The sequence below is a fragment of the Kogia breviceps genome, chromosome 1 (genome assembly GCF_026419965.1).
Source record: "Kogia breviceps isolate mKogBre1 chromosome 1, mKogBre1 haplotype 1, whole genome shotgun sequence".
Taxonomy (NCBI): domain Eukaryota; kingdom Metazoa; phylum Chordata; class Mammalia; order Artiodactyla; family Physeteridae; genus Kogia; species Kogia breviceps.
The window spans coordinates 42,981,027-43,007,098 of NC_081310.1; the positions used below are offsets into that span (position 1 = coordinate 42,981,027).

A 26,072-nucleotide genomic window follows, 5' to 3' on the forward strand; every position below is an offset into this window, starting at 1 on the left:
ACTATAAACAGAACATTTAAAAAATGACTGAAAATTTAAAGTTTGGTATAATTTTTTAAGTGTTGTCAACTTACAAAGTAAAGAAAAATGGATCAAAGTTTATGGAGATGTTAATCCTCAAATCATGCAAAAACAGAATTGTATGATGGATATTACATATGTTCTTCGAAAACGAAAGCAATGAAGGAAGGACAAATGCAGGGACTTCAACTAACCTCTTGAATGTAAGAAAAGGGAAAAAAATAAATTATTTCTGCAAATACAGAACTTTAAGAGCTAAAATTGCAAAATAAGAAGAAAATAAGATTTGATGAACTAACAAACAAAGAATTAAAAGTTTTGAATTCAAATCTGTTTTCTCATTGTTACTAGGTAGGCTTTTTCATGTCTCAGTTTTATTTCCTCATTGAATTACACTTTATTTTCAATAGTTCTTACCTTTCTTTGGATTAAATTGAAAAAACATGTATGTAACTACTTACACTGAGAAACAGCACAGGCTGAAAATACATATAATCAGATACAAAATCTGATTAAGGGAGAATTTAGATACTGATATACTCACAGCCATTTTAGATTAATGTCTTTATGCCTCAGTTTTCATCAGTTATTGGGACAATAAAGACTGATTCACATAATTTAGGCATAACCAACAAATCACTTTAAAATATAAAAGTAACTTAAAATATTAAATAATCTATTATCTTTAAGAAATTCACTTTTTAACCAAAAAGCTGTAGAGATGGAATTTTGTAGGCACTTGTATAATCCCTAGTCTATGTAGATACTATGTGATTATTTTTTCTAGTTACATACCAACATGTTCAGCAATAGACTCCAGGGATCCTCTGCAACGTTCTGACTCTGTCAGTGATTTCCAATTCTTTGCTGTTTCAGATCTGAAGTAGAAAAATTAATAAACAGAAATAAATGTATTGCTGATACTGTAATAACTGGTAACAAAAAGCAGTCAATTCTTAAGACAACTGCTTCTTTTTTCTTCTTTGCAGGAAGTACTCCAACCTTTGCCACTTCCACCAAGTCTCTTTGTGGCCTTCATCACACTCAGTAGATGATCTTGCCTCTTTTAATGAGAGAAACAGAGGTCATCAGGATGACCCTTCTTATCGTCAACCTTTTTACCTACAAATTTATCTATATTCACAGCCATCCCAACTGCCTTTCCTCCTGTCTACAAGGAAGAAAAAGGTGTATCTCTCACACTTGTTCAAACTTCTTTCTGCCCCAAATCCCATATATTTCCACAGCCTCGTTGATGGTATTCCTCAACTGTCCATTCTTTTTCCTACAATCTTTAGTCCTTCAATCTGGTGATTTTTTTCCCCTCAGATTATATGTATGCCTCAAGCCTCAAAAATATCCCACCCCCCCAATCTTTTTTTTTCCTTGTGTTTAAAAATTTTTATTTTATATTGGACTGTAGTTGACTTACAATGTTGTGTTAGTTTCAGGTATACAGCAAAGTGATTCAGTTATACATATATCTATTCTTTTTAAAATTCTTTTCCCATTTAGGTTGTTACAGAATACTGAGCAGACTTCTCCCCCTCAGTTCTTTATTCCTCTACTTGGTGCTACTGTCCTCTTTCATGCTTTAAGTTGACATTCACCATCTTCACTTTCTTGCTTTCTTTTTATCTGCTAAGTCATAATATTTGGCTTCTACTCCTACTTCTTTATAACCCCCTTAAATGTTGCTATTTTATCATATTTAGTACTTGGCTCCCTTTTATTCTCTCTGAATTTGCATACCTTTTTCACCCAAATGTTCACCCAAATGTTGTTATATTTATAGCTTCAACCACCATCTATATGCTGATCACTCCAAATTAAAAAGCTCACATCTTTCCTGGATAATTCCACTTAGATGAACTACAGGTACCTCAAAATTAACATTTTAAAACCAAAAACATAAGACTCCCACCGAAGAACACCTGATTTTCCATTTAGGTTAGTGGAACTTTGACCCAACAAACTACTATTTAAGAGAAACACAGGAGTCATCCAGCTTTTCCCTGCTTCCCTATCTAGCACCTTAATTTGTTAAGTATACTTCTTAAAAATTCTTAAAATTTATCTCCTATTCTCTATTCTTATTACAGTAGATTATGAGGGCTGGCTTAGACTACTGTTATCCCTGCTTCTAAACTTACCCCTTTCTATCTTTCCTTCATATTGTAGTCAGAAAGATTTCTCTAAACAGAAATCTGATTCTACCATTCTCTGGTTAATAAAACTATAAAACCATTCAATGGATTGTAAAAATTAAAACTTATAAAGGAAAAATGTATAAGTAATAAAAGTACACATAAAATCTAAGCATAAAAAATCCTAGATGGAAATATATCTAATTGTTGACATTTGTTGTTTTGGAATAGTTAGGCATGATACGACTAAAACTTTTTCTTTTTACCACTTCCCTTAATATTCTAGTAGCAATAATAATAACAACTAATACATAGTGCTAATTGTGTGCTAGGCCCTGTTCTAGGTTAAGTCTTTTAACTCTTATAACAAGTTTATTACTCAGGTGTTAGTATAGGGATCTAAATCCCTATTACAAAATTGAAGCACAGACAGGTTAAATAACTTGCCCCAAATTAAAAAGCTGGCTGGTACTGGAGTCAGGATTCAAACCCAGGTAATGCTAAATTAATTGTAATGAGCCTCTATAACATTTCTAAAAAACAAAAAATATCCTAAAATATGCTTTAAAAAAAATTTTAACAGTGTCACATCTCCTAAAAAAGTAAATTAGAAACTACTAAGAATGCATGAGTACAAGGTTATCACAATTTGTTTTTTATTTTTCCAGTCTCTTCTAACTCCAGCTACATCCTATGACGTTCAGCTTCCATGATATGCCAAGCTCTCTGTTGCTTCTGGTCACTCATGAGTGCCCTTCTCTCTGAAATATCCCCTATTTCTCAGTCCCACTTACCTATATAACCTCTACTCACTCAAAATTTAGTTTAAATATTACTACCTGACTTTCTTATATACCATATTATATATTCTAATACTGCTACTTTGTATCTTCTGTATTTGTATTCACTGATTGCATAATATTCTATCCCTGGAAAGAACCATCATTTACTGTGCTATTCACCAGTTCTGGACATAAAGGTTGCTTCCAGTGTTTATGTTATAAACATAATATAAAAGATGTTATGATAAACATATTCATGCAAATAGATATTTTTGATAGCCCATATTTTCTCAAGCTAGATTTTCAGAAGTGGAAGTATTGAGTCAAAAGTTACAGATTGTTTTTGACTTTTGAAACATTGCCAAATTGTTTTCCAAAACAACTATACCAACTTACGATGCTATAATAGCAATGCTGGCGAGCACTATTTTTACAGCTCCCATCAGACTTCAGTATTCAAAATATATTTTAAAATCTGTATCTTATTATAAATTTTATTTGTGATTATATCATAAATAACAAATTTACTTTAGTGAAACTGAAAATATAAACCAATATTTTCACTTCTACAATTTCACAGTTACTTAAAAGATAGCTTCTACTCAAAACCTTTCCTTATTCCTTTCTCAAACAAGGCAGAATATAGGTTAGTTATCAAAAATTTCTACCTGTGTAGTGGAAGGGGCTTGATCTTGGGTTTTTCAGAAGCTGAGGAGAGCGTTTTAATCTGAGGCTTGGCTGTTGGTGATGTTTCCAAATCTCGGCTAAGCTCGGCTTCAGTTTTCTTAATGAATTCATCATATGACTAAGTTGAGAAAAATCAAAGGAGTCACTACACAGAATTTTTTAAACTATCTTAAATTATAAAATAGTATATTTTATGGTAAAATATTCAAACCATAAAAAAGATATAAAATTCTTTCTCCCTGCATCAATATTATTTCCCAGAGTTCTAAAATCAGTTACTTGTATAGCCTTCTTGAAATAGTCTATGTATAAGCAAGCTGTATAATTGTAATACTAATATTAGGAAATGACAGTCTCAGTCTACAGAAGTTTAATACTTTTGAAGCAAGAGTTCAGGCCCTGCCACATTAAAAAAGTTATTTAGCTAATTATATAATTATTCTTTAAAGTATATCTTAATACTTTCCTGGTATTTTTAAGAAGTTTAGCCATTACACTAAGTTTCAATGGCAGTAAGCTTCTTAAGAGGTGAGCACTTCAGGAATACAAACCTCAAGGAGAGAGAAAGGAGTGATTGGGAGTATGATAGTATAGAATTGCAAAAATACTTCTTAGTCATTAGCCATTCTGTAAACAAAACTTCACTAATTTATAATTCTAACTTGAATGAAATCTAAGGGAAGCCCTCCTTCTATTAGAAAAACCTCCTCAGTTTTCTAGGCTAAAATTAATCCCTGCTTTTACATCTCTCACATTTAAGACTACAGCTGTTTTGCTCAACATGATATGTCCAGTACCTACTCACAGTGTCTGGCTCAAAGGTGGCTGAGTGAATGAGCAGATGGATGTTTGTCAACTGCTACAGTTCCCTAAAACTTAGGCTAAAATCAGTATTTTTATAACTATCACCGTCTATGTTACCTTCCTCTGAATTGTCAATGTTTTGATAAACATTGGTATTAAACATATACTACAGCTAGATGATTTGGCTAGCTAGGTATACATAAGGACAATGATTTCTCAGATTTGAAAGCTATACTTATATGAGTGTAATTCATTTATTAAATATGTGATCAAATAAAATCCAAAAGGTTTTTTTTCATACGAACTGCTATGTATTATATATTTCTCTATCATATACTATAATTGTAAAATCTAAATACAGAACTTTCTTTTGCCTTTATTTAAACAGTTTAATAGAATGCTGAATGAGATGGATCTTTTGTATCCTTCCCTAGATATCTTTCCGGGTGACATACATATTAATGAACTTTTTGGGCAATGCCATTCAATCTAACAGTATTTCATTTAGCTTTCAATGGCTCTGCATGACCTATAGCAGTACTTTAAAATCCTGGGCCCCAACCTAGACCAATTAAATCAAAATCTCTGGGAGTGAGCCTGGATATTTGTATTTTTCAAAAAATCTCCTCAGTTAATTCTAATGTATAGTCAGGTTGAACAGTACAGACCTATCTATATAGGATGAAGTCCAAACTTATCAGTCTGGTTTCTAAGGCCCTGAACATGATCTTTATTTTTAAATTTTGTTCCTCACTACTTTCCAACATGAACTTCTCAGCATGGCCACTGAATCCTAACCACTTTTTCTTACTTCTAAACATATGTGCAAGTTACAATTCCCATTCCCATCTCTGTATTGTGTGCCTGTGTAAACGTCTATCTTCTCCAGATCTGTTAGCAGGTCTATTTTCTATGTGGAAGATAATGTAGTGTAACAGCAGGGGCACAGAATTTGGAATTCGAGCTAGATTAAAATCCTAGTTTTAACACATGTGAACTGTGTGTCTCTGGATATCATTAATCTCACTAAAACTTAGTTTCCTCATCTGTAAAAGAGGGATAGTAATATCCACACCTTGTTACTTTGAGGATAAAATGAAAAATATGTGTAAAGTAATTAGCTGAGTTTCCAGCACATAAATAGGGACCTGATTAAATTAATTAATGTAAGAGGACACACACTTGGTGTTACCACACACAGATGATTAAAAGAACAGAAATTCTGGCTAAACATAACAAAGAGCTTTCTAACACTTAGAGCACCTAGAGTCCAACTGATGAAACCAATTGCCTTGAAAATGTGAAATTTGCTATTACTGGAAGTGTCTGGATAGAAGCTGAATGATCTTCTCAGGTCAGGCCATGAGAAGGGATTCTTATGATGAGCAGGAAGTTCAGACCGGTTCTATAACGAATGTGGTGTTTAGGAACACTAGGCTGGCAGAATGCATGTAAGCTATAGGAAAGCGACCAGAGGCAGGGACATTTAAGAGGCTATGTAGACAACAGAGACAAGAGGACATAAGGGCCCCAAATAGCTTGATGGCAGTAGGAATGGAAAGGGACAAGCAAGAAGATTTATGAAAAAAGTATCAATGGGATCTGGTGACTGAATGGATGGGAGAGAACAGAATGAGGAAGACATAAAAACTAGGTTTCCAGACTGAGGTAGAATCAGGAAAGGTTGCTAGAGTTAAGGAAAGTCAAGTTTAGAGTTATTATTTAGGAGCCATTCAAACAGTACGAACAGTCATACTGATAAGTCGGGTGGCATGAAATACCACTCTGCTTTAAAAAAAAAAAAAAAAGGCAGTAACAGTTCCAATATTAGGATTATTCATCTAATTGTTCTTTGCTTTAGAGGACACGGATATCAATTTTTCTTTCATAGGCCTAATCTCTCTTCTTTAGAAAAAAACTTATTTTAATACTTTTACTATTTACTTTAATACCTGATATTATAATATTTAACATTTTAATTTAATATTTAATTTAATCTTTCAAGCAAGAGTTTGTTCAGATTTTTTTTTAAGTTAGGTTAAAATGTGGTACAAAATTAACATTGAAAAATTCTAATCCATTACTTTGTTAACAACACTAAAAACATTTCAGGGTTCACATTTACATTAGCCTTGAAATTAAACCCCTTTCTTATGTCTAACCTCCAACTGTTTGATTAGACTGGCTTCTTGGGCTTTCAGTCTTTCCTTTTGCCTTTTTTTCTGTTCCTTCTTCAGTTGGTCCACAACTGATTTTCTTTTCCGCAGCTCATCCTTCAGGGCTCTGATCCTACCTTCAATGTCACTCTGGTCAGATGTAGTTTCTAAAAGAGATACAGAATCTTTTTATTTAACTTAAAAATAGGTTAACTCAGTAACAATTCATAAAAAGCACCAATGTAAAGTCAATCTAACATTTAAAATTTGAGCTTCAGAAAAAAATTATTAGTGATTTGCAGCCTTTCTTTTCCACTAAATCTCTATGGGGAGGGGGGCTGTCTTCCTATTTGTTTTCACTTTCTAACTGCACTATTTGAAACTGCAAATAAATCTCAAGGTACCCTGTTCTTGATAAGATAAGCAGCTGGAAGTTGAAAAACTTTTGGTTAGTGAACTTTGGACATTCTGCAAGGATTTCGTTCCTGGTGACAAGACAGCCATATTTAACTGTACTTCCTCTTGGTTATTAATAGTAGTTTGATAGTTTTTAAGTCATATTAAAATCAAAGTGGAATTTTACCATTTTAAATTGATTGTGAGTCATCAGCTGATGTCTTAACATCACATAAAAGGAGAGAGAAAAATTATAAAGAAATATGCTCTGCAGTAACCTTTCTTTGGAAGTTCTTAAAATATTTAAAATAACTGAAATGAAACTAGTTAAATCTTATTTTCTTCCCAACAATTCAGACACATATATACACACATACAAAGTAGATGTCCAGTCATAGCAAAATCATGAAAAAGACATTTCACTGTGTCATGCATATCTTATAAAAATAAGTATTATTTTAAAACACTGTATTTCACTACACATGGAAATTACATAGAAAAGAAAAAAAAAAGACTGTTCCTCACACCTCCTCCCTGAATCACACAATGGTGTCATTTAATGAGTGAGACATTTAATAGTCTTATAAGAGAAATACTATTATATACAAATCTGAAGACTCAGATGTACATTACAACATTACATCATAAACAATCAGGTTTTTTCAAGCACTTCAGATTAAACTGCATAGAACAAGTCACAGAATTTATTTTAAAAAGTTAATAGTCTTTTCTTGCAATGTGATCTAAATATCTGGATTACAAATAATGACATCTAAGTTCCTGCCACTTTTATGTCCTGACTTAAGGTATACTAGGAAGTTATATCCATCTTATACCAGTTGTGGCATCAGACTGAGGCCTTAGCATGGGTGAAGTTACTACTTAGTGATCAACACTCATAAAATGAAGTAACAATAAAGGCCATTTTCAAGTCAGGATCTATTACTAGTAATCGGTAAGGTGTTTGACACTTAACGATTTCTAGAATTGATGTGAAAATTAAATAAGGTATATAAAGCATGTAGCACAGTACCTAGACTACTATTATAGCTCAGTAAATGGTGGTAGTATTAGCACACATGAAACACTTCTATGTAGCCATATTTTATGTAACATATTTTTTGGTTTAAAACTAAAAAAGGCGGTAGAGATGAGATAGCAACTGAATATCCTGCTCATGCTTTCTTTTAATTTCTGAAGAAAATAATCAATTGGTTTCAGGGTTAAAAGACTCTGAACCTTAGTGGTAAGCTTTACAGTGATTTAACTGATGATTCTAGTACAATAATTGGGGGTAGGACTATAGGCTGGGCAAAAAATTATAATCTTTCTAAAATGAAGTATAAACCCATATCTCTGCATCTTCTAAAGCTGTGCATTCTTTTCACTGTGTATTCTTTATGTGCTTCCAAAACTTGAGATGTTACTTTGATAAAATTTTATAGGAGACTACTACACTCCCACAGACTTAGTTTCAACTTTGCCCCCAAAATGTTTATTTTAAATGAATATATTTTAAAAATTGGATATGTCAACAGTGATTTTTTAAAATAAAAATATCTTTATCATCTATGATTGTGAAGATTTAATAGCAGATGATGAGAAATTTCAAGTTTTAGATGAAAGACCTTGGGAAATGTTTTTAAGTACTAAAGAAACCAAAATCCTACAAATGAAGGGTAGAGATTAAGTAAAAGTCTATGAGAGTGAATGGGAATACATTTTATATATGCTCAAATCTAGTATTACAACAGTGTTTATCATCAGTAACATCTAAGAGAATCTCTATAATTTTTTTTAATTGAAGCAACTTTCTAGATGAATGTATTGTCTTTATGAAATTCTCTCCTACAGGGTTTTTTGGAAGGTAAGAGGACAGGGGAAGTGGCAGGTAAATGATACTTCAGTTTGTTGAAACACATCAAGACAGAATAAGCAGATGGACAGCATAACTCAATCAAAAATTAAGTTTGATTATCTGACACATGCTGACTGTATTAATTTGGTTGATAACAAACTCTCCATCACTTAAATGAGAAAAGTATTATATAACTCCACTACATTAAAATTTACCACTTCCATAAATACTGCACATAAATGATGTCATCATGAAAAGGTAGATGGCATTATAGTTGAAAAATCTCAGAGGTGTTTTTCTAAAGCTGTTCTTGCTTAAATATGTTTTACCAATAAAACAGTATCTTATAAATATTATCATTAATCCTTGTTGCATAACTCATGCAAGGATGGTTAAGATATTATTCCATTGCTACAGATAGAAAAGATTATCTAATATGGGAAGGAAACTTAAAGAGAGTCACCAGTATTTAACAGAGCCATGATGAGAATCCATATTTCCAAGTATCAAGTTTATGTCCACTGACATATTATTCTACTGGCATAACTTTTCACGAGTACATGAAAGCAAATATATAAAAATGCTAATCACTTGCAACAGATAAATATGACAGACAGGGACTTCCCTGGTGGTCCAGTGGTAAAGAATCTGCCTTGCAATGCAGGGGACGTGGGTTTGATCCCTGGTCAGGGAACTAAGATCCCACATGCCACGGGGCAACTAAGCTTGCGTGCCACAACTACTGAGCTCACGTGCCTCAACTAGAGCCCGCGTGCTGCCAACTACAGAGCCTACACGCTCTGGAACCTGTGCACCACAACTAGAGAAGAGAAAACCTCCACGCCACAACTAGAGAAGAGAAAACCTGCACGCCACAACTAGAGAGAAACTTGCACGCACAACTGGAGAGAAGCCCACACACCACAATGAAGATCCCACATGCCTCAACAAAGATCCTGCATGCCGCAACTAAGACCTGACACAGCCAAAAATAAATACAATAAACAATAAATAAATCTTAAAAAAAACAATTTAAATATGACAGACAACATTCTTCAACTTTAATTACTGGCTTGATCCAGTAATTCCATTTCTAAGAATTTATTCCTACTGAAATATTCAACAGGGATCTATATAAATTAAGATGTTCATTACAGCATTATTTGAAATATTGAAAAACTTGAGAAAACCTACACGACTATCACTAGGGAAATGGTTAAATAAATTATGGTATACCTACCCTTTGAAATATTATGCAGTTATTCAAAGAATAAAGGAGATCTATAAATATGGGCATGGGGAAAAAAACCCATGATTTATTACTGTTTAAAACATGGAAAACAAAGGGGGTACAGAATAGAATCAAAGATCAAAAAATGAATAGTATTTTTCACTTTTCCTTTACTAAATGTCTACTCTCAAAAGAAAACTGAAAATGAACTCAAAAGACATACACTCAATATGGTATTAATCTTCTTCAGAATCTTACATAAACCAAGTATTGTCTGTCTAGATATGCCTCCCACGATCAACTCCTTGAATCAAGTCTTCTAGAGTAAAGGCTGTTTATTCTTCTGTAATCTATATGCCACAGAGATTTACAGTATGATAGAGGTTATGGGAAAATAGATAATGCTCTCCACTGCCATGTGCAGTCTCTTCTCTACTCTTCCTCCCTTGAGTCTTATGCTATCCTGCTCTACCACCTCCTATTTCTCCTCACTGTCATCATTAAGTCATTCAAGAAACATTTAATAAATACCTACTATGTGCAATGCAAAGTACCTGCTAGGGCTTGGTGCTGCAACTGTTAAAACATAGGACTCTCCTTTGCAGAAGTCTATATTCTAGTAGGGGAAACCTGCTGGGTAAAGTTTGATTACAATTTATGTGTTGCCTGGTATAACAAGTTGAAGAGCAGAGCACCATGGGAACATATAAGCAGTGCCTGACACACACCAAAAATTCAAAAAATGTGTGATGAATAAATGACTATTAACATCCAAGAATATAACAATTTATCATGGGTGGTGTAATTAGGGATATAATTATCAATGAAAAGTAAAGAATTATGCGATTTAGTCTTGGCAAGAAAAGTCTTTACAAATGAAACAAAGAATAACATTTTACCAGCCATATAGTTAGACAAAGCTTATTAAAGAGAAATTCAAATATAGTGCAAAGAAAACTAACTCCGCCTTGTTAGTCTTACCTGACTGTGTCATAGATAATGACTCATCTGACCAACTATAACAGTGTTGATGGGACTTGACAGGTAGACGACACTGTCCTCCAGTTCTATGACTTCCTTTGCTAGACTCCTGCTTTGACGCAGATGTGCAGCTTTTAGGAGGTGACTGTTCAAACAGAAAATCAAATGGGAACTGTTTTGTGATACAGTTGTAAAATTCTATTTAAAATTCAAGATATGAACCAGTTGAAGATAATATTTACAAAGTTTTAAATAACTTTATGAAATAAAAAGTGACAAAGTTTGTAAAGGATAAGATCTTGACTTTTTTAAAGGTACAGAAAAAAGTTATAAAAAAAGCATGCTTTTAAAAAATGTTTATTATAAACTATGAGTGGCTACTGAATCAGTGATATTTACCCCCCCTTTTTTTTTTTTTGCGGTATGCGGGCCTCTCACTGTTGTGGCCTCTCCCGTTGCGGAGCACAGGCTCCGGACGCGCAGGCTCAGCGGCCATGGCTCACGGGCTTAGTTGCTCCGCGGCATGTGGGATCCTCCCGGACCAGGGCACGAACCCGTGTCTCCTGCATCGGCAGGCCGATTCTCAACCACTGCGCCACCAGGGAAGCCCTACCCCCTTATTTGTTCTAACTTTAAAAATACTAAATATGGGGGTGCAGATATCTCTTCGACATAATAATTTCACTTCCTTCAGATATATATCCAGAACTGAATTTGCTGGATCATATGGTAGGTCTTCATCAACAGATGAATGGATAAAGAAAATATGACATACATACACACACATGCACACACACAAATACTATTCAGCCATTAAAAAAACCAAACAGGGTTTCCTTGGTGGTGCAGTGGTTAAGAATGTGCCTGCCAATGCAGGAGACACGGGTTCGAGCCCTAGACCAGGAAGATCCTACATGCCATGGAACAACTAAGCCCTGGCGCCACAATTCCTGAGCCTGCACTCTAGAGCCCGCGAACCACAACTACTGAAGCCCTCATGCCTAGAGCCCGTGCTCCGCAACAAGAGAAGCCACTGCAATGGGAAGCCCACACACCACAATGAAGAGGAGGCCCTGCTTGCTGCAACTAGAGAAAGCCCACGTGCAGCAACAAAGACCCAACACAGACAAAAATAAATAAATAAATTTAAAACAAACAGCACCAGCTTTTTTTTTTTTTTTTCGGTACGTGGGCCTCTCACTGTTGTGGCCTCTCCCGTTGCGGAGCACCAGCTCCGGACGCGCAGGCTCAGCGGCCATGGCTCACGGGCCCAGCTGCTCCGCGGCATGTGGGATCTTCCCGGACTGGGGCACGAACCCGTGTCCCCTGCATCAGCAGGCGGACTCTCAACCACTCTACCACCAGGGAAGCCTAGCACCAGCTTTAAAAAAAAAAAACAAAAAAAACCCAACCAAACAAACCAGAAATCCTATCATTTGAGACAACATGGATGGATCTTGAGGGCACTGTACTAAGTGAAATAAGTCAGAGAGAGAAAGACAAATACTATATGATCTCACTTATATGTGGAATCTAAAAAAACCCAAACTCATAAAAAAAGAGATCAGACTTGTGGTCACCAGAGATGGGGGTGGAGAGGTGGGGGAACTGGGTGAAGCGGGTCGAAAAGTATAAGCTTCCAGTTATAAGACATATAGGTACTGGGGATGTAATGTACAACATGCTGACTATAGTTAACACTGCTATATGGTATATTTGAAAGGTGCTAAAAGAGTAGATCCTAAAAGTTCTCATCACAAGGAAAAAAATTTTTTTGTAACTATATGAGGTGATGGATATTAACTAAACTTACTGTGGTAATCATTTCACAATATATGTATGTCAAGTTATTATGCTGTACACCTTTAACTCACACAGTGCTGTGTGTCAATTGTATGTCAATAAAACTGAAAAAAAATTTAAATATACTAATGTACTACTTTTATGGAAGGAAAGAAGAAGAAATAGAAGTGGGGAGGGAAGATAAAGAGCATAAGAAGACTGCCCAAATGAGATTATTTATTACAAAGGGTGTAATTTCTACCTTGATATCAAGTGGAAGTGAGAATGTCTGATTTGATTCCTAGCTATCACCACTTCCTATCCCTGTGACTATGGGCAAGTTTCCTAGCCTGCTAAGCTTCAGAGTGGGGCTTAAAATTTAAAGAATTGTTGTGAGGATAATCTACATAAGGCATTCAGCACACTACCACGCACTTGGTAAGTAAACACTCAATAAATATTACTTTTTATTACAGAAGTGACTTTAAGACACACTGAATTTAGGTGGATTCTTTTTTTTAAACACAAAGAGGCTTTAACAATGTTTGTGTTCACTTATAATATTTAATATTGTTATGCTATAAAAAGAAATGAAATTGAACTATTTGTATTGAGGTGGATGGACCTAGAGTCTGTCATACAGAGTGAAGTAAGTCAGAAAGAGAAAAACAAATACCGTATGCTAACACAGATATATGGAATCTAAAAAAAATGGTTCTGATGAACCCAGGGGCAGGACAGGAATAAAGACGCAGACACAGAGAATGGACTTGAGGACATGGGGAGGGGGAAGCATAAGCTGGGTCAAAGTGAGAGAGTAGCATTGACATATATACACTTCCACACGTAAAATAGATAGCTAGTGGGAAGCAGCCACATAGCACAGGGAGATCAGCTCGGTGCTTTGTGACCACCTAGAGGGGTGGGATAGGGAGGGTGGGAGGGAGATGCAAGCAGGAGGGGATATGGGGATCTATGTATACATATAGCTGATTCACTTTGTTATACAGCAGATACTAACACAACACTGTAAAGCAATTATACTCCAATAAAGATGTTTAAAAAAAAGGCATAAAAAATAAAAAGTAAAGAGAAAAGTGAAAACTAAAAAAGAAACACAAATTCCCATCAAAAAATACTGTTATGCTAATCCCCTCGTACACTTTATAAAATCAAGTTTTAAAAGGCAAGCAGTTAAGTTTCTTTCTTAAGTTTTTACCAGATAGTTTTTTTTATTGAAGTACAGAATTGAGGACAATGTGGAAAACCTTTTTATTCTAAAGTGAACATTATTTTAATTTAGAATATATATCCATTTCAGATCTGCCTTAAAGAGATGAAACCACTACTTTTATTCTGATTAAAAGTTATAGAGCAGTCATTAATTAAATTATAGAAAAGGCACACTGGTGTGGTTTAAGGTCTTATTGTTTCTATTATATGACAAAACAGACTTTAATAAGAACTTGTATTGTCTCACATATTACCTTTATTAAAAACTTTAGAAGTTCCTACCCCCTAAATATTAAAAACTTCACAGCATATAATTTTATAACTGCCCCTAAATCTAAAATTCGTATATTTATAAATCTTTAGGAGTCAAGGAAAAGCTTTATTTCTACTCAAATGTCATATACTATATGTTACAGGTATGGGTGATAGTCAATGCTGTCCTTAACAGCAAGAATATAACTGTTAATAATATACCTTTCAGACAGGGTTTTTCTAAAGAAGCTTTAAGATATAAATATATATTAACTTACATGTTTACTAGGCGAGGTAGAAGATTCCAGTTCTTGTGAAAAAACCATTTCCTCAGTAAGTATACTGTGATCTGGACTCCCAGGCTGCTCCTGAACTATAGATTCAGATGGTATATATTCAACAGCAGGGCTGCCCAATTCTTCTGGAATAGAGCTTTCACTGTGTAGATGAGAGTAGGAAGGTACTGGAGATTCTGTTTCACTCACTATTTCTAGAAGAGAGGGTGAAAACAAGAAAAAGTACACAATCTTGGTCAAGGGACATGTTCATCTGTTAAACGTCACATTTGTTTTTAGCATAATTTCACTAGTTGCATTTAGATATAATTTTTAATCCCACCACTTAGTGAATCACATTTACTATAATATACATTAGTCTAAGAATTTTGGCTGATGCAAACTGAGAGAAGATATCTGTAACATATAATCAGCAATGATAATGACTGACAACCTGAATGTAAAGATGCACAGCAATTACAACTCATATATTCATTTAGAAATGGAATCAATCCAACCACTTTGGAAAGAAATTTGGGAGTATTTGGCAAGGATGAAAACACTCTATGATCTAGCGATTCCACTGCTAGGTATAAATCCTAGATAAATCTTGTATACATGCAGCAGGAAACATGTACATGGTTACTAGTAGTATTGTTATAATAGTCAAAAACTAAGTAAAATAAGTAAATTGTGGTATATTTAGAAACTGAAATGCTACACAGCAATAAAAATGAATGAACTGCATGCACTGATGGAGATATATTATGAATTTTACTCAGCACTTTCAGAATTTGTTAGCACTGCCTTGCCTCTGGAATTTCCTATCCATTGTGGCCTCTCCTCTAAGAAAACAAATACTTTTGACACTTAACATAAAATTCTTCACATTATACTTGTCTAACCTTAAGAATGGACACTGCTTTCCTTCTTTATCACTATAGATATAATGTCCCACAAAGATTAGGTTATATCACACTTTGGGTCAATACTGATAACATTTGATATACTCAATTCCAAAAATATCACTGAAGACTTTGTGCCTGAAATCCATAAAATAAGTTTACTTAGCAAAAGAAATACCTATATCCCAAAGAATGTTTTACTTCAATAAACAAGGATGACCTAACATCTAAAAGCATTTCAGTTAAAAATTTTAAAAGATATATTTTTGGAGGGCAATTGCCCCGCCCACTTGGGCAAAGGGAGCCTGTTGAGTTCCCAGGCTGGTCCCCTGTCCTCCAAAGTCCCCCTCCAGGCCACGTAGGTCCTTGGGGGCATAGGAGGGAAGGCAGGGAGATCATGAATGTCAGCGGGGAGGGGGCCTCCCAGACTGGAGAAGCAGGAGAGGACAGGATGGAGTGTGCCCCATGCACTTAGCCCTGGAAGCCTGTTGCACTCCCAGTGAGGTCCCCTGCCCTCTGAGACCAGGGGTGAGGGACACGTCTGGGTCCCTTCTGTTCCTTGAGCCTAAGCCCCAACTGCCACAGCCCCCAGGGCCTTTTCCAGCCCTGTGGGTCCTAAGCATTGGCCCCACCCATCACCCAAACCTCATCTTTGCTTAGGCCCCACCCTCCACAGCCAAGGCCTTCCTCCCCCCACTGCCCTTTTTTCTTTTCCCTCCTCTTTTTTACTATTGTGGTACTGATATACCTTCCAGGTGTTGATTCATCTATATTTTTATTTTTATATTCTTCCTAACATATCTGTTTCCTAGTCTAACTTTATTTTTTACTTTGTTACTGTTCTTTTTTTTTTTTTTGCCGCCCCAGGTGGCTTGTGGGATCTTGGTTCACAAGCCCAGGGTCAGGCCTAAGCTCGTGCAGTGGGAGATCTGAGTCCAAACCATTGAACTAACAGAGAACCTCAGACCCTAGGGAATATTCATCGGAGTGAGGTCTCACAGAGTTCCTCATCTCAGCATCAAGACCCAGCTCTACCCAACAGCCTACAAACTCCAGTGTTGGAAGCCTCAGGCCAAACAACCATTAAGACAGGAACACAGTCGCACTCATTTAAAAAAAATAAAAATGGAGACAGGAAGAAAATATGTCACAGATGAAGGAGCAAGGTAAAAATCTACAAAACCAAGTAAATGAAGAGGAAATAGGCAATCTACCTGAAAAAGAATTTAGAGTAACGACAGTAAAGATGATCCAGAATCTCAGAAACAGAATGGAGGCACGGATTGAGAAAATACAAGAAATGTTTAATAAAGATCTAGGAGAACTAAAGAACAAACAGAGATGAACAACACAATAACTGAAATGAAAAACACACTAGAAGGAATCAATAACAGAATAACTGAGGCAGAAGAACGAATAAGAGAGCTGGAAGACAAAATGGTGGAAATAACTGCCAGGGAGCAGAATAAAGAAAAGAGAATGAAAAGAATTGAAGACAATCTCAGAGACTTCTGGGACAACACTAAATGCACCAACATTCGAATTATAGGGTTCCCAGAAGAAGAAGATAAAAGAAAGGGTCTGAGAAAATATTTGAAGAGATTATAGTTGAAAACTTCCTTAACACGGGAAATAGTCACTCAAGTCCAGGAAGCACAGAGAGTACCATACAGAATAAACCCTAGGAAAAACACACCAAGACACATATTAATCAAACTAACAAAAATTAAATTCAAAGAAAAAATATTAAAAGCAGAGAGGGAGGGCTTTCCTGGTGGCAAAGTGGTTGTGAGTCTACCTGCCGATGCAGGGGACACGGGTTCATGCCCTGGTCTGAGAGGATCCCACATGCCGCGGAGCGGATAGGCCCGTGAACCATGGCTGCTGGGCCTGTGCATCTGGAGCCTGTGCTCCACAGTGGGAGAGGCCACAACAGTGAGAGGCCCGCATACCACGAAAAAAAAAAAAAAAAAGCAGTGAGGGAAAAACAAAAAATAACATTCAAAGGAATCCCCATAAGGTTATCAGCTAATTTTTCAGCAGAAACTCTGCAGGCCAGAAGGGAGTGGCACGATATACTTAAAATGATGAAAGAGAAAAACATACAACCAAGATTATCCTACCCAGCAAGGATCTCATTCAGATTTGATGGAGAAGTCAAAAGCTTTTCAGACAAGCAAAAGCTAAGAAAATTCAGCACCACCAAACCAGCTTTACAACAAATGCTAAAGAAACCTCTCTAAGTGGGAAACACAAGAAAAAGACCCACAAAAGCAAACCCAAAACAATTAAGAAAATGGTAATAGGAACATACATATCGATAATAACCTTGAATGTAAATGGATTAAATGCTCCCACCAAAAGACACAGACTGGCTGAATGGATACAAAACAATAAGAGCCATATATATGCTGTCTACAAGAGACCCACTTCAGACCTAGGGACACATACAGACTGAAAATGAAGGGATGGAAAAAGATATTCCATGCAAATGGAAATCAAAAGAAAGCTGGAGTAGCAATACTTGTATCAGATAAAATAGACTTTAAAATAAAGACTGCTACAAGAGATAAGGAGAGACACTACGTGATGATCAAAGGATCAATCCAAGAAGAAGATATAATAATTATAAATGTTTATGCACCCAACATAGGAGCATCTCAATAAATAAGGCAAATGCTAACAACCATGAAAGGAGAAATTGACAGTAACACAATAATAGTAGGGAACTTTAACACCCTGCTTACAGCAATGGAGAGATCATCCAAATAGAAAATAGATAAGGAAACACATGCTTTAAATGACACACAGACCAGATAGATCTAACTGATACTTAAGAACATTCCACCCCAAAGTGGCAGAATACACTTTCTTCTCAAGTGCACACGGAACATTCTCCAGGATAGATCACATCTTGGGTCACAAATCAAGCCTCAGAAAATTTAAGAAAACTGAAATTGTATCAAGCATCTTTTCTGACCACAATGCTATGAGACTGGAAATCAATTACAGGAAAAATACTGTAAAAAACACAAATACATGGAGGCTAAACAGTGTGCGACTAAATAACCAAGAGATCATTGAAGAAATCAAAGAAGAAATTTAAAAATACATATAAACAAATGACAATGAAAACATGATGACCCAAAACCTATGGGACACAGCAAAAGCAGATCTAAGAGGGAAGTTTATAGCAATACAAATCTCACCTCAATAAACAATAATCTCAAATAAACAATCTAACCCTACACTTAAAACAACTAGAGAAAGAAAAACAAAGAAAACCCAAAGTCAGTAAAAGGAAAGAAATCATAAAGATCAGAGCAGAACTAAATGAAACACAAATGAAGAAAACAAGAGCAAAGATCAATAAAACTAAAAGTTGGTTCTCTGAGAAGATAAACAAAATTGATAAACCCTTAGCCAGCCTTATCAAGAAAAAAAAGGGAGAGGATGTAAATCAATAAAATTAGAAATGAAAAAGGAGAAATCACAACTGACATTGCAGAAATACAAAGGATTATAAGAGACTACCCCAAACAACTATATGCCAATGAAATGGAAAACCATGAAGAAATGGACAAATTCTTGGAAAGGTACAATTTTCCTAGACTGAACCAGGAAGAATTAGAAAATATAAACAGACCTATCACAAGTAATGAAATTGAAACCATAATTAAAAATCTTCCAGCAAACAAAAGTCCAGGACCAGATGGCTTCACAGGCGAATTTTATCAAACATTTAGAGAACAGCTAACACCGATCCTTCTCAAACTCTTCCAAAAATCTGCAGAGGGAGAAACACTTCCAAATTCATTCTACGAAGCCACAATCACCTGGATACCAAACCAGAAAAAGATATCACAAGAAAAGAAAATTATAGACCAATATCACTGATGAACACAGATGCAAAAATCCTGAACAAAATACTAGCAAACAGAATCCAACAGCACATTAAAAGGATCATACACCATGATCAAGTGGGATTTATCCCAGGGATGCAAGGATTCTTCAATATACACAAATCAATCAGTGTGATACACCACATTACCAAATTAAGGAATAAAAACTTTTCTTTCTTTCTTTTTTTTTTTTTTTTTTTGCGGTACGTGGGCCTCTCACTGCTGTGGCCTCTCCCGTTGCGAAGCACAGGCTCCGTATGCGCAGGCTCAGCGGCCATGGCTCACGGGCCCAGCCGCTCCACGGCATGTGGGATCTTCCCAGACCGGGGCACAAACCCGTGTCCCCTGCGTCGGCAGGCGGACTCTCAACCACTGCACCACCAGGGAAGCCCAGGAATAAAAACTATATGATCATCTCAATAGATGCAGAAAAAGCTTGTGACAAAATTCAACACTCATTTATGATAAAACCTCTCCAGAAAATGGGCATAGAAGGAACCTGCCTCAATATAATAAAGGCCATATATGACAAACCCACAGCAAACATCATACTCAATGGTGAAAAACTGAAAGCATTTCCACTAAGATCAGGAACAAGACAAGGATGACCACTCTTGCCACTCTTATTCAACATAGTTTTGGAAGTCCTACCCACAGCAATCAGAGAAGAAAAAGAAATAAAAGGAATACAAATTGGAAAAGAAGTAAAATAAAACTGTCACTGTTTGATGATGACATGAGACTATACGTAGAAAATCCTAAAGATGCCACCAGAAAACTTCTAGAACTAATCAGTGAATTTGGTAAGGCTGTACGACACAAAATTAATGCATGGAAATATCTGGCATTCTTATCACCAACAATGAAAAATCAGAAAGAGAAATTAAGGAAACACTCCCATTTACCACTGCAACAAAAAGAATAAAATACCTAGGAATAAACCTGCATAAGGAGGCAAAAGACTTGTACTCAGAAAACTATAAAACACTGATGAAAGAAATCAAAGATGACATAAAAAGATGGAGAAATATACGATGTTCTTGTATTGGAAGAATCAATAATGTGACAATGACTACACTACCCAAAGCAATCTACAGATTCAGTGCAATCCCTATCAAACTACCAATGGCATTCTTCACAGAATTAGAACAAAAATTTTTACAATTCACATGGAAACACAAAAGACTCTGAATAGCCAAAGCAATCCTGAGAAAGAAAAATGGAGTTGGAGGCATAAGGCTCCCTGACTTCAAACTATACCACAAAGCTACAGTAATCAAGGCAGTATGGTACTGGCACAAAAACAGAAATAATCAATGGTACAGGATAGAATGCCCAGAGATAAACCTACGCACATATGGGCACCTAGTTTATGACAAAGGAGGCAAGAACATACAATGGAGAAAAGACAGCCTCCTCAATAAGTGGTGCTGGGAGAACTGGACAGCTACAGGTAAAAGAATGAAATGAAAACACTACCTAACACTATGCACAAAAATAAACTCCAAAAGGATTAAAGACTTAAATGTAATATAAGATACTATAAAACTCTTAACGAAAAACATAGGAAAAACACTCTTTGACATAAACCACAGCAAGATCTTTTTTGACCCACCTCCTAGAGTAACAGAAATAAAAACAAAAATAAACAAATGACACTTAATTAAACTTAAAAGCTTTTGCACAGCAAAGGAAACCATAAACAAGACAAAAAGACAACCCTCAGAATGGGAGAAAATATTTGCAAATGAAACAACAGACAAAGGATTAATCTCCAAAATATACAAACAGCTCATGGAGCTCAATAACAAAAAAACAACAATCCAGTTAAAAAATGGGCAGAAGGGGCTTCCCTGGTGGTGCAGTGGTTGAGAATCTGCATGTCAACGCAGGGGACACGGGTTTGAGCCCTGGTCTGGGAAGATCTCACATGCCACGGAGCAACTGGGCCCATGAGCCACAATTACTGAGCCTGCGCATCTGGAGCCTGTGCTCCGCAACAAGAGAGGCCGTGATAGTGAGAAGCCCGTGCACTGTGATGCAGAGTGGCCCCCGCTTGCCGCAACTAGAGAAAGCCCTTGAACAGAAACGAAGACCCAACACAGCTAAAATGAATAAATAAATAAATTTATTTTAAAAAAAAGAAGTCTGAAAATTAATGAAACATTCATTTCTTAAAAAAAAAAAAAAAAGGGCAGAAGACCTACATAGACATTTCACCAAGGAAGACATACAGATGGCCAAGAGGCACATGAAAAGATGCTCAACATCACTAATTATTAGAGAAATGCAAATCAAAACTACAATGAGGTATCACCTCACACCGGTCAGAATGGCCATTATCAAAAAATCTAGAAACAATAAATGTTGGAAAGGGTGTGGTGAAAAGGGAACCCTCCTGCACTGTTGGTGGGAATGTAAATTGATACAACCACTATGGAAAACAGTATGGAGGTTCCTTAAAAAACTAAAAATAGAATTACCATACGACCCAGCAATCCTACCACTGGGCATATACCCTAAGAAAACCATAATTCAAAAAGAGACATGTACCACAATGTTCACTGCAGCACTATTTACAATAGCCAGGACATGGAACCAACCTAAAGGTCCATTGACAGATAAATGGATAAAGAAGATGTGGCACATATATACAATGGAATATTACTCAGCCATAAAAAGAAATGAAATTGAGTTATTTGTAGTGAGGTGGATGGACCTAGAGTCTGTCATACAGAATGAAGTAAGTCAGAAAGAGAAAAACAAATATCGTATGCTAACGCATATATATGGAATCTAAAAACAAAACAAAACAAGGTACTAATGAACCTAGTTGCAGGGCAGGAATAAAGAGGCAGAGGTCGAAAATGAACTTGAGGACATTGGGTGGGAGGGTGAAACTGGGGCAAAGTGAGAGTAGCATTGACATATATACACTACCGAATGTAAAACAGTTGGCTGTTGGGAAGCAGCTGCATAGCACAGGGAGATCGGCTTGGTGCTTTGTGATGACCTAGGAGGTAGGATAGGGAGGGGGGGAGGGAGGCTCAAGAGGGAGGGGACATGTGTATGCATATGGCTGATTTGCTTTGTTGTGCAAGAGAAACACACACAGTATTGCGAAGCAATTATACTCCAATAAAGATCTATTACAAAAAAGATATATTTTTACATTGTGAATGAGCAGTATAATCAGAATGGTTGAATAAATAAGGAAGGAATTTTTAAAATCCTCAAGGATATTCATCTACTCCAGGATAGAATGTGGGTAAAATTTTAAATGGCTTAAAAAATGATTTTAGGTAGTAGGGAAGAGAAGAATCCTCTACATTCCTGCTTTATACCCCTTAACATATTTTATTTTTATTCAATAAGTAACATATACTGATTTAAAAAGTTCAGACAGGGGCTTCCCTGGTGGCGCAGTGGTTGAGAGTCCGCCTGCCGATGCAGGAGACACCGGTTCGTGCCCTGGTCCGGGAAGATCCCACATGCCGCGGAGCAACTAAGCCCGTGAGCCATGGCCGCTAGGCCTGCGCGTCCGGAGCCTGTGCTCCGCAACGGGAGAGGCCACAACAGTGAGAGGCCCGCATACCAATAAAAAAAATAAAAATAAAATAAAATAAAATAAAAAGTTCAGACAGTATAAAAGTTGTATAAAGAAGAAAATGTACCACCACCTCCTGAGAGAGAACCACTGAAGAAGCTTCTCCAATCTGATGTCTTTGCGGAAAAATTCATTTTGGAAATCTTCATTTATGGCCCTTGCCCTTATTTTTGTTTCGTTTTTTTTTTTTTTTTTGCATTATGCAGGCGTCTCACTGTTGTGGCCTCTCCCTCTGCGGAGCAACAGGCACTGGACGCGCAGGCTCAGCGGCCACGGCTTACAGGCCTAGCCGCTCTGCGGCATGTGGGATCTTCCCGGACTGGGGCACGAACCCACGTCCCCTGCATCGTCAGGCGGACTCTCAACCACTGCGCCACCAGGGAAGCCCTGTTTTGTTTTGTTTTTACGCGGGCCTCTCACTGTTGTGGCCTCTCCTGTTGCAGAGCACAGGCTCCGGACGCGCAGGCTCAGCGGCCATGGCTCACGGGCCTAGCCGCTCCGCGGCATGTGGGATCTTCCCAGACCAGGGCATGAACCCATGTCTCCTGCATCGGCAGGCGGACTCTCAACCACTGCACTACCAGGGAAGCCCCCTTGCCCTTATTTTTGAAATTATAAAAGTAGTACATGAATGTAGTTGAAAAAAAACAACAAAACGAAACTTCAAATAGTATAGAGGAACGTAAAGTGATTATTTCACATGATCCTCTCCAACCACTTTCAGCTGCCCAATTTCCACACCTCAAAGTAAACCACTGGCAGTCAGGTATGATTGGTGTGTGTCTTTCCAGACCTCTTCCTATACTTCCTGACTTAAAAAAAAATTATTCTTTTAAAATTGTGGTTAAAAAAAAAAAAGGGATTTCCCTGCTGGTCCAATGGTTAGGACTTGGTGCTTTCACTGCTGTAGGCCCAGGTTCAATCCCTGGTTGGGGAACGAAGATCCCCACAAGCCACACAGCCAAAAAAAAAAAAAAAAAAAAAATTATGGTAAAATACATATACATAAAATTGACCATCTGGATCCCCCTTTTTTTTTTTTTTTTTGCAGGGGGCTGTGTTGAATCTTCATTGCTGTGCACGGGCTTTCTCTAGTTGCGGCACATGGGCTACTCACTGAGGTCGTTTCTCTTGTTGCAGAGCATGGGCTCTAGATACACAGGCTTCAGTAGTTACAGCACGTGGGCTCAGTAGTTGTGGCACGCAGGCCCTAGCATGCGCGCAGGCTTCAGTAGTTGCGGTGCACGGGCTCTGGAGCACAGGCTCAGTAGTTGTGGTGCACGGGCTTAGTTGCCCCACGGCATGTGGGAACTTCCAGGACCAGGGATCGAACTCGTCCCCTGCATTGGCAGGTGGATTCTTAACCACTGTGTCCCCAGGGAAGTCCCTAGATCACTTTTAAGTATACAGTTCAGTGGCATCAAGTACATTTACACTGTTGTGTGACCATCACTTTCGTCCATCTCCAGAACTTTTTCACCTTCCCAAACTGAAACTCTGTACTCATTAAATAATAACTCCCCATTCTCTTCTCTCCTTAACCCCAGCATCAACCATTCTACTTTCTGTCTCCATGAATTTGTACTCAGGTACCTCATATAAGTGGAATCACAATATTTGCCCTTTTATGACTGGCTTACTTCACTTAACATGTCTTCAAGGTTCATCCATGTTAGTACATTTTCCTTCCTTTTTAAGGCTAAATAATATTCTACTGTATGTATATACCATGTTTTGTTTATCCATTCATCTGTTCCTAGAAACGGGTTTTCATCTTTAGGCTATTGTGAATAATATTGCTATAAACATGGGTGTACAAATATCTCTTTGAGAACTTGTTTTCAATTCTTTTTGGTATATACCCAGAAGTGGAAATTCTAAATCATATAGTAATTCTATTCTTAATTTTCTGAGGCACTGCTTTACCATTTCCATAGCAGTTACAACTATTTTACATTCCCACCAGCACTGCACAAGGGTTCCAATGTCTCCAAATCCTCAACATTTTTTTCTTCTGTCTTTTTTGATAATAGCCATCCTAAGAGATGTGAGGTAATATTTCACTGTATCCCTGACTTCTGAAGACAGAGTTACATGTCAGTAGGAGTCTAGCAACATTTGTACTCTTTTTAAAAAATATGGAATATAGCAGTCAATTTTCAGCATTTCTTTTAAAATATACCCTATATAATATGACATCAAACAAAATGGAAGGAACACCAAAACTTTAAGTGCTGTCGAATATGGTAGCCATCAGCCTCATGTTGCTACTTAAATATTAAAATTAAATAAATTCAGTTTCTTAGTTCTACTAGACAAATTTCAAGTGTTTGGTAGCCATTTAAAAAAATCAGGCTTTGGAAAAAAGTCTCGGAGTTCTTTCCTGAACAATATTTTATAATGCTTTATGAAAGAAAGGTATATGGCTTAAATAAACTCCTTAACAATGGACTTGTCATATTTCTTGGAGCCCAAGCTTATTTTTAATCCCTCACTGATATTTGATAAATTTCCTGCCACGTGAGTTCCTTGTGACCCAAGACAGAACCCAGAAAATGAAATTTCTAGCCTTCCTTGCTGGACACTGGAACTTAGGCATTGAAATCTGGTGTCTCCAATCTGATGTCCCTGTAGAGGACTTCATTTTAAAATTGAGTAACCTGAAGAAGGTGGCTCCGTGTGGACTCTAATTTAGGTGGCTTTTGGTAGTGACAGTGGATTTCTCAGTGGTTGCAAAATTGAGTCCCTGGTGCAGAAGTGGCATGAGTGGGGAAATGATACAAAATCGAAGTTTTCTTTTTTTTTTTTTTTTTGAGGAAAAGAAAGGATAGATTTATTCTTTGCCAGGCAAAGAGGGAACACCAAAACAGCAGTTTTCTTCAGGGCTCTGCTGAGTAGCTGCTAGAGCAGGCCAGTTCTGTGGTGTGGTTTTAGCACTGCTCCTAGAAGCTCAGTGTGGATCTGGCTCTCCCATCATCTCAAAAATTTTATGAACCATAAAATACATAGCCTTTAGTAAGTTACTTTTCTGCTTGATCTTAGCTTCAGCTATT

The 26,072-nt window shown here is 36.8% G+C and overlaps 1 protein-coding gene across 1 annotated transcript in view; it reads right to left on the bottom strand.

Moving 5' to 3' along the window:
• CEP350 (centrosomal protein 350) overlaps window positions 1–26,072 on the bottom strand; it is a 139,255-nt gene that overhangs the window by 18,320 nt on the left and 94,863 nt on the right. Inside the window, exons 31-35 of the mRNA XM_059056093.2 lie at window positions 14,609–14,820; window positions 11,064–11,208; window positions 6,604–6,764; window positions 3,619–3,755; window positions 817–899 (exon numbers count right to left, since the gene is read on the bottom strand). Coding sequence (XP_058912076.1) covers window positions 817–899; window positions 3,619–3,755; window positions 6,604–6,764; window positions 11,064–11,208; window positions 14,609–14,820 — 738 coding nt within the window. The remainder of the gene's footprint in view (window positions 1–816; window positions 900–3,618; window positions 3,756–6,603; window positions 6,765–11,063; window positions 11,209–14,608; window positions 14,821–26,072) is intronic.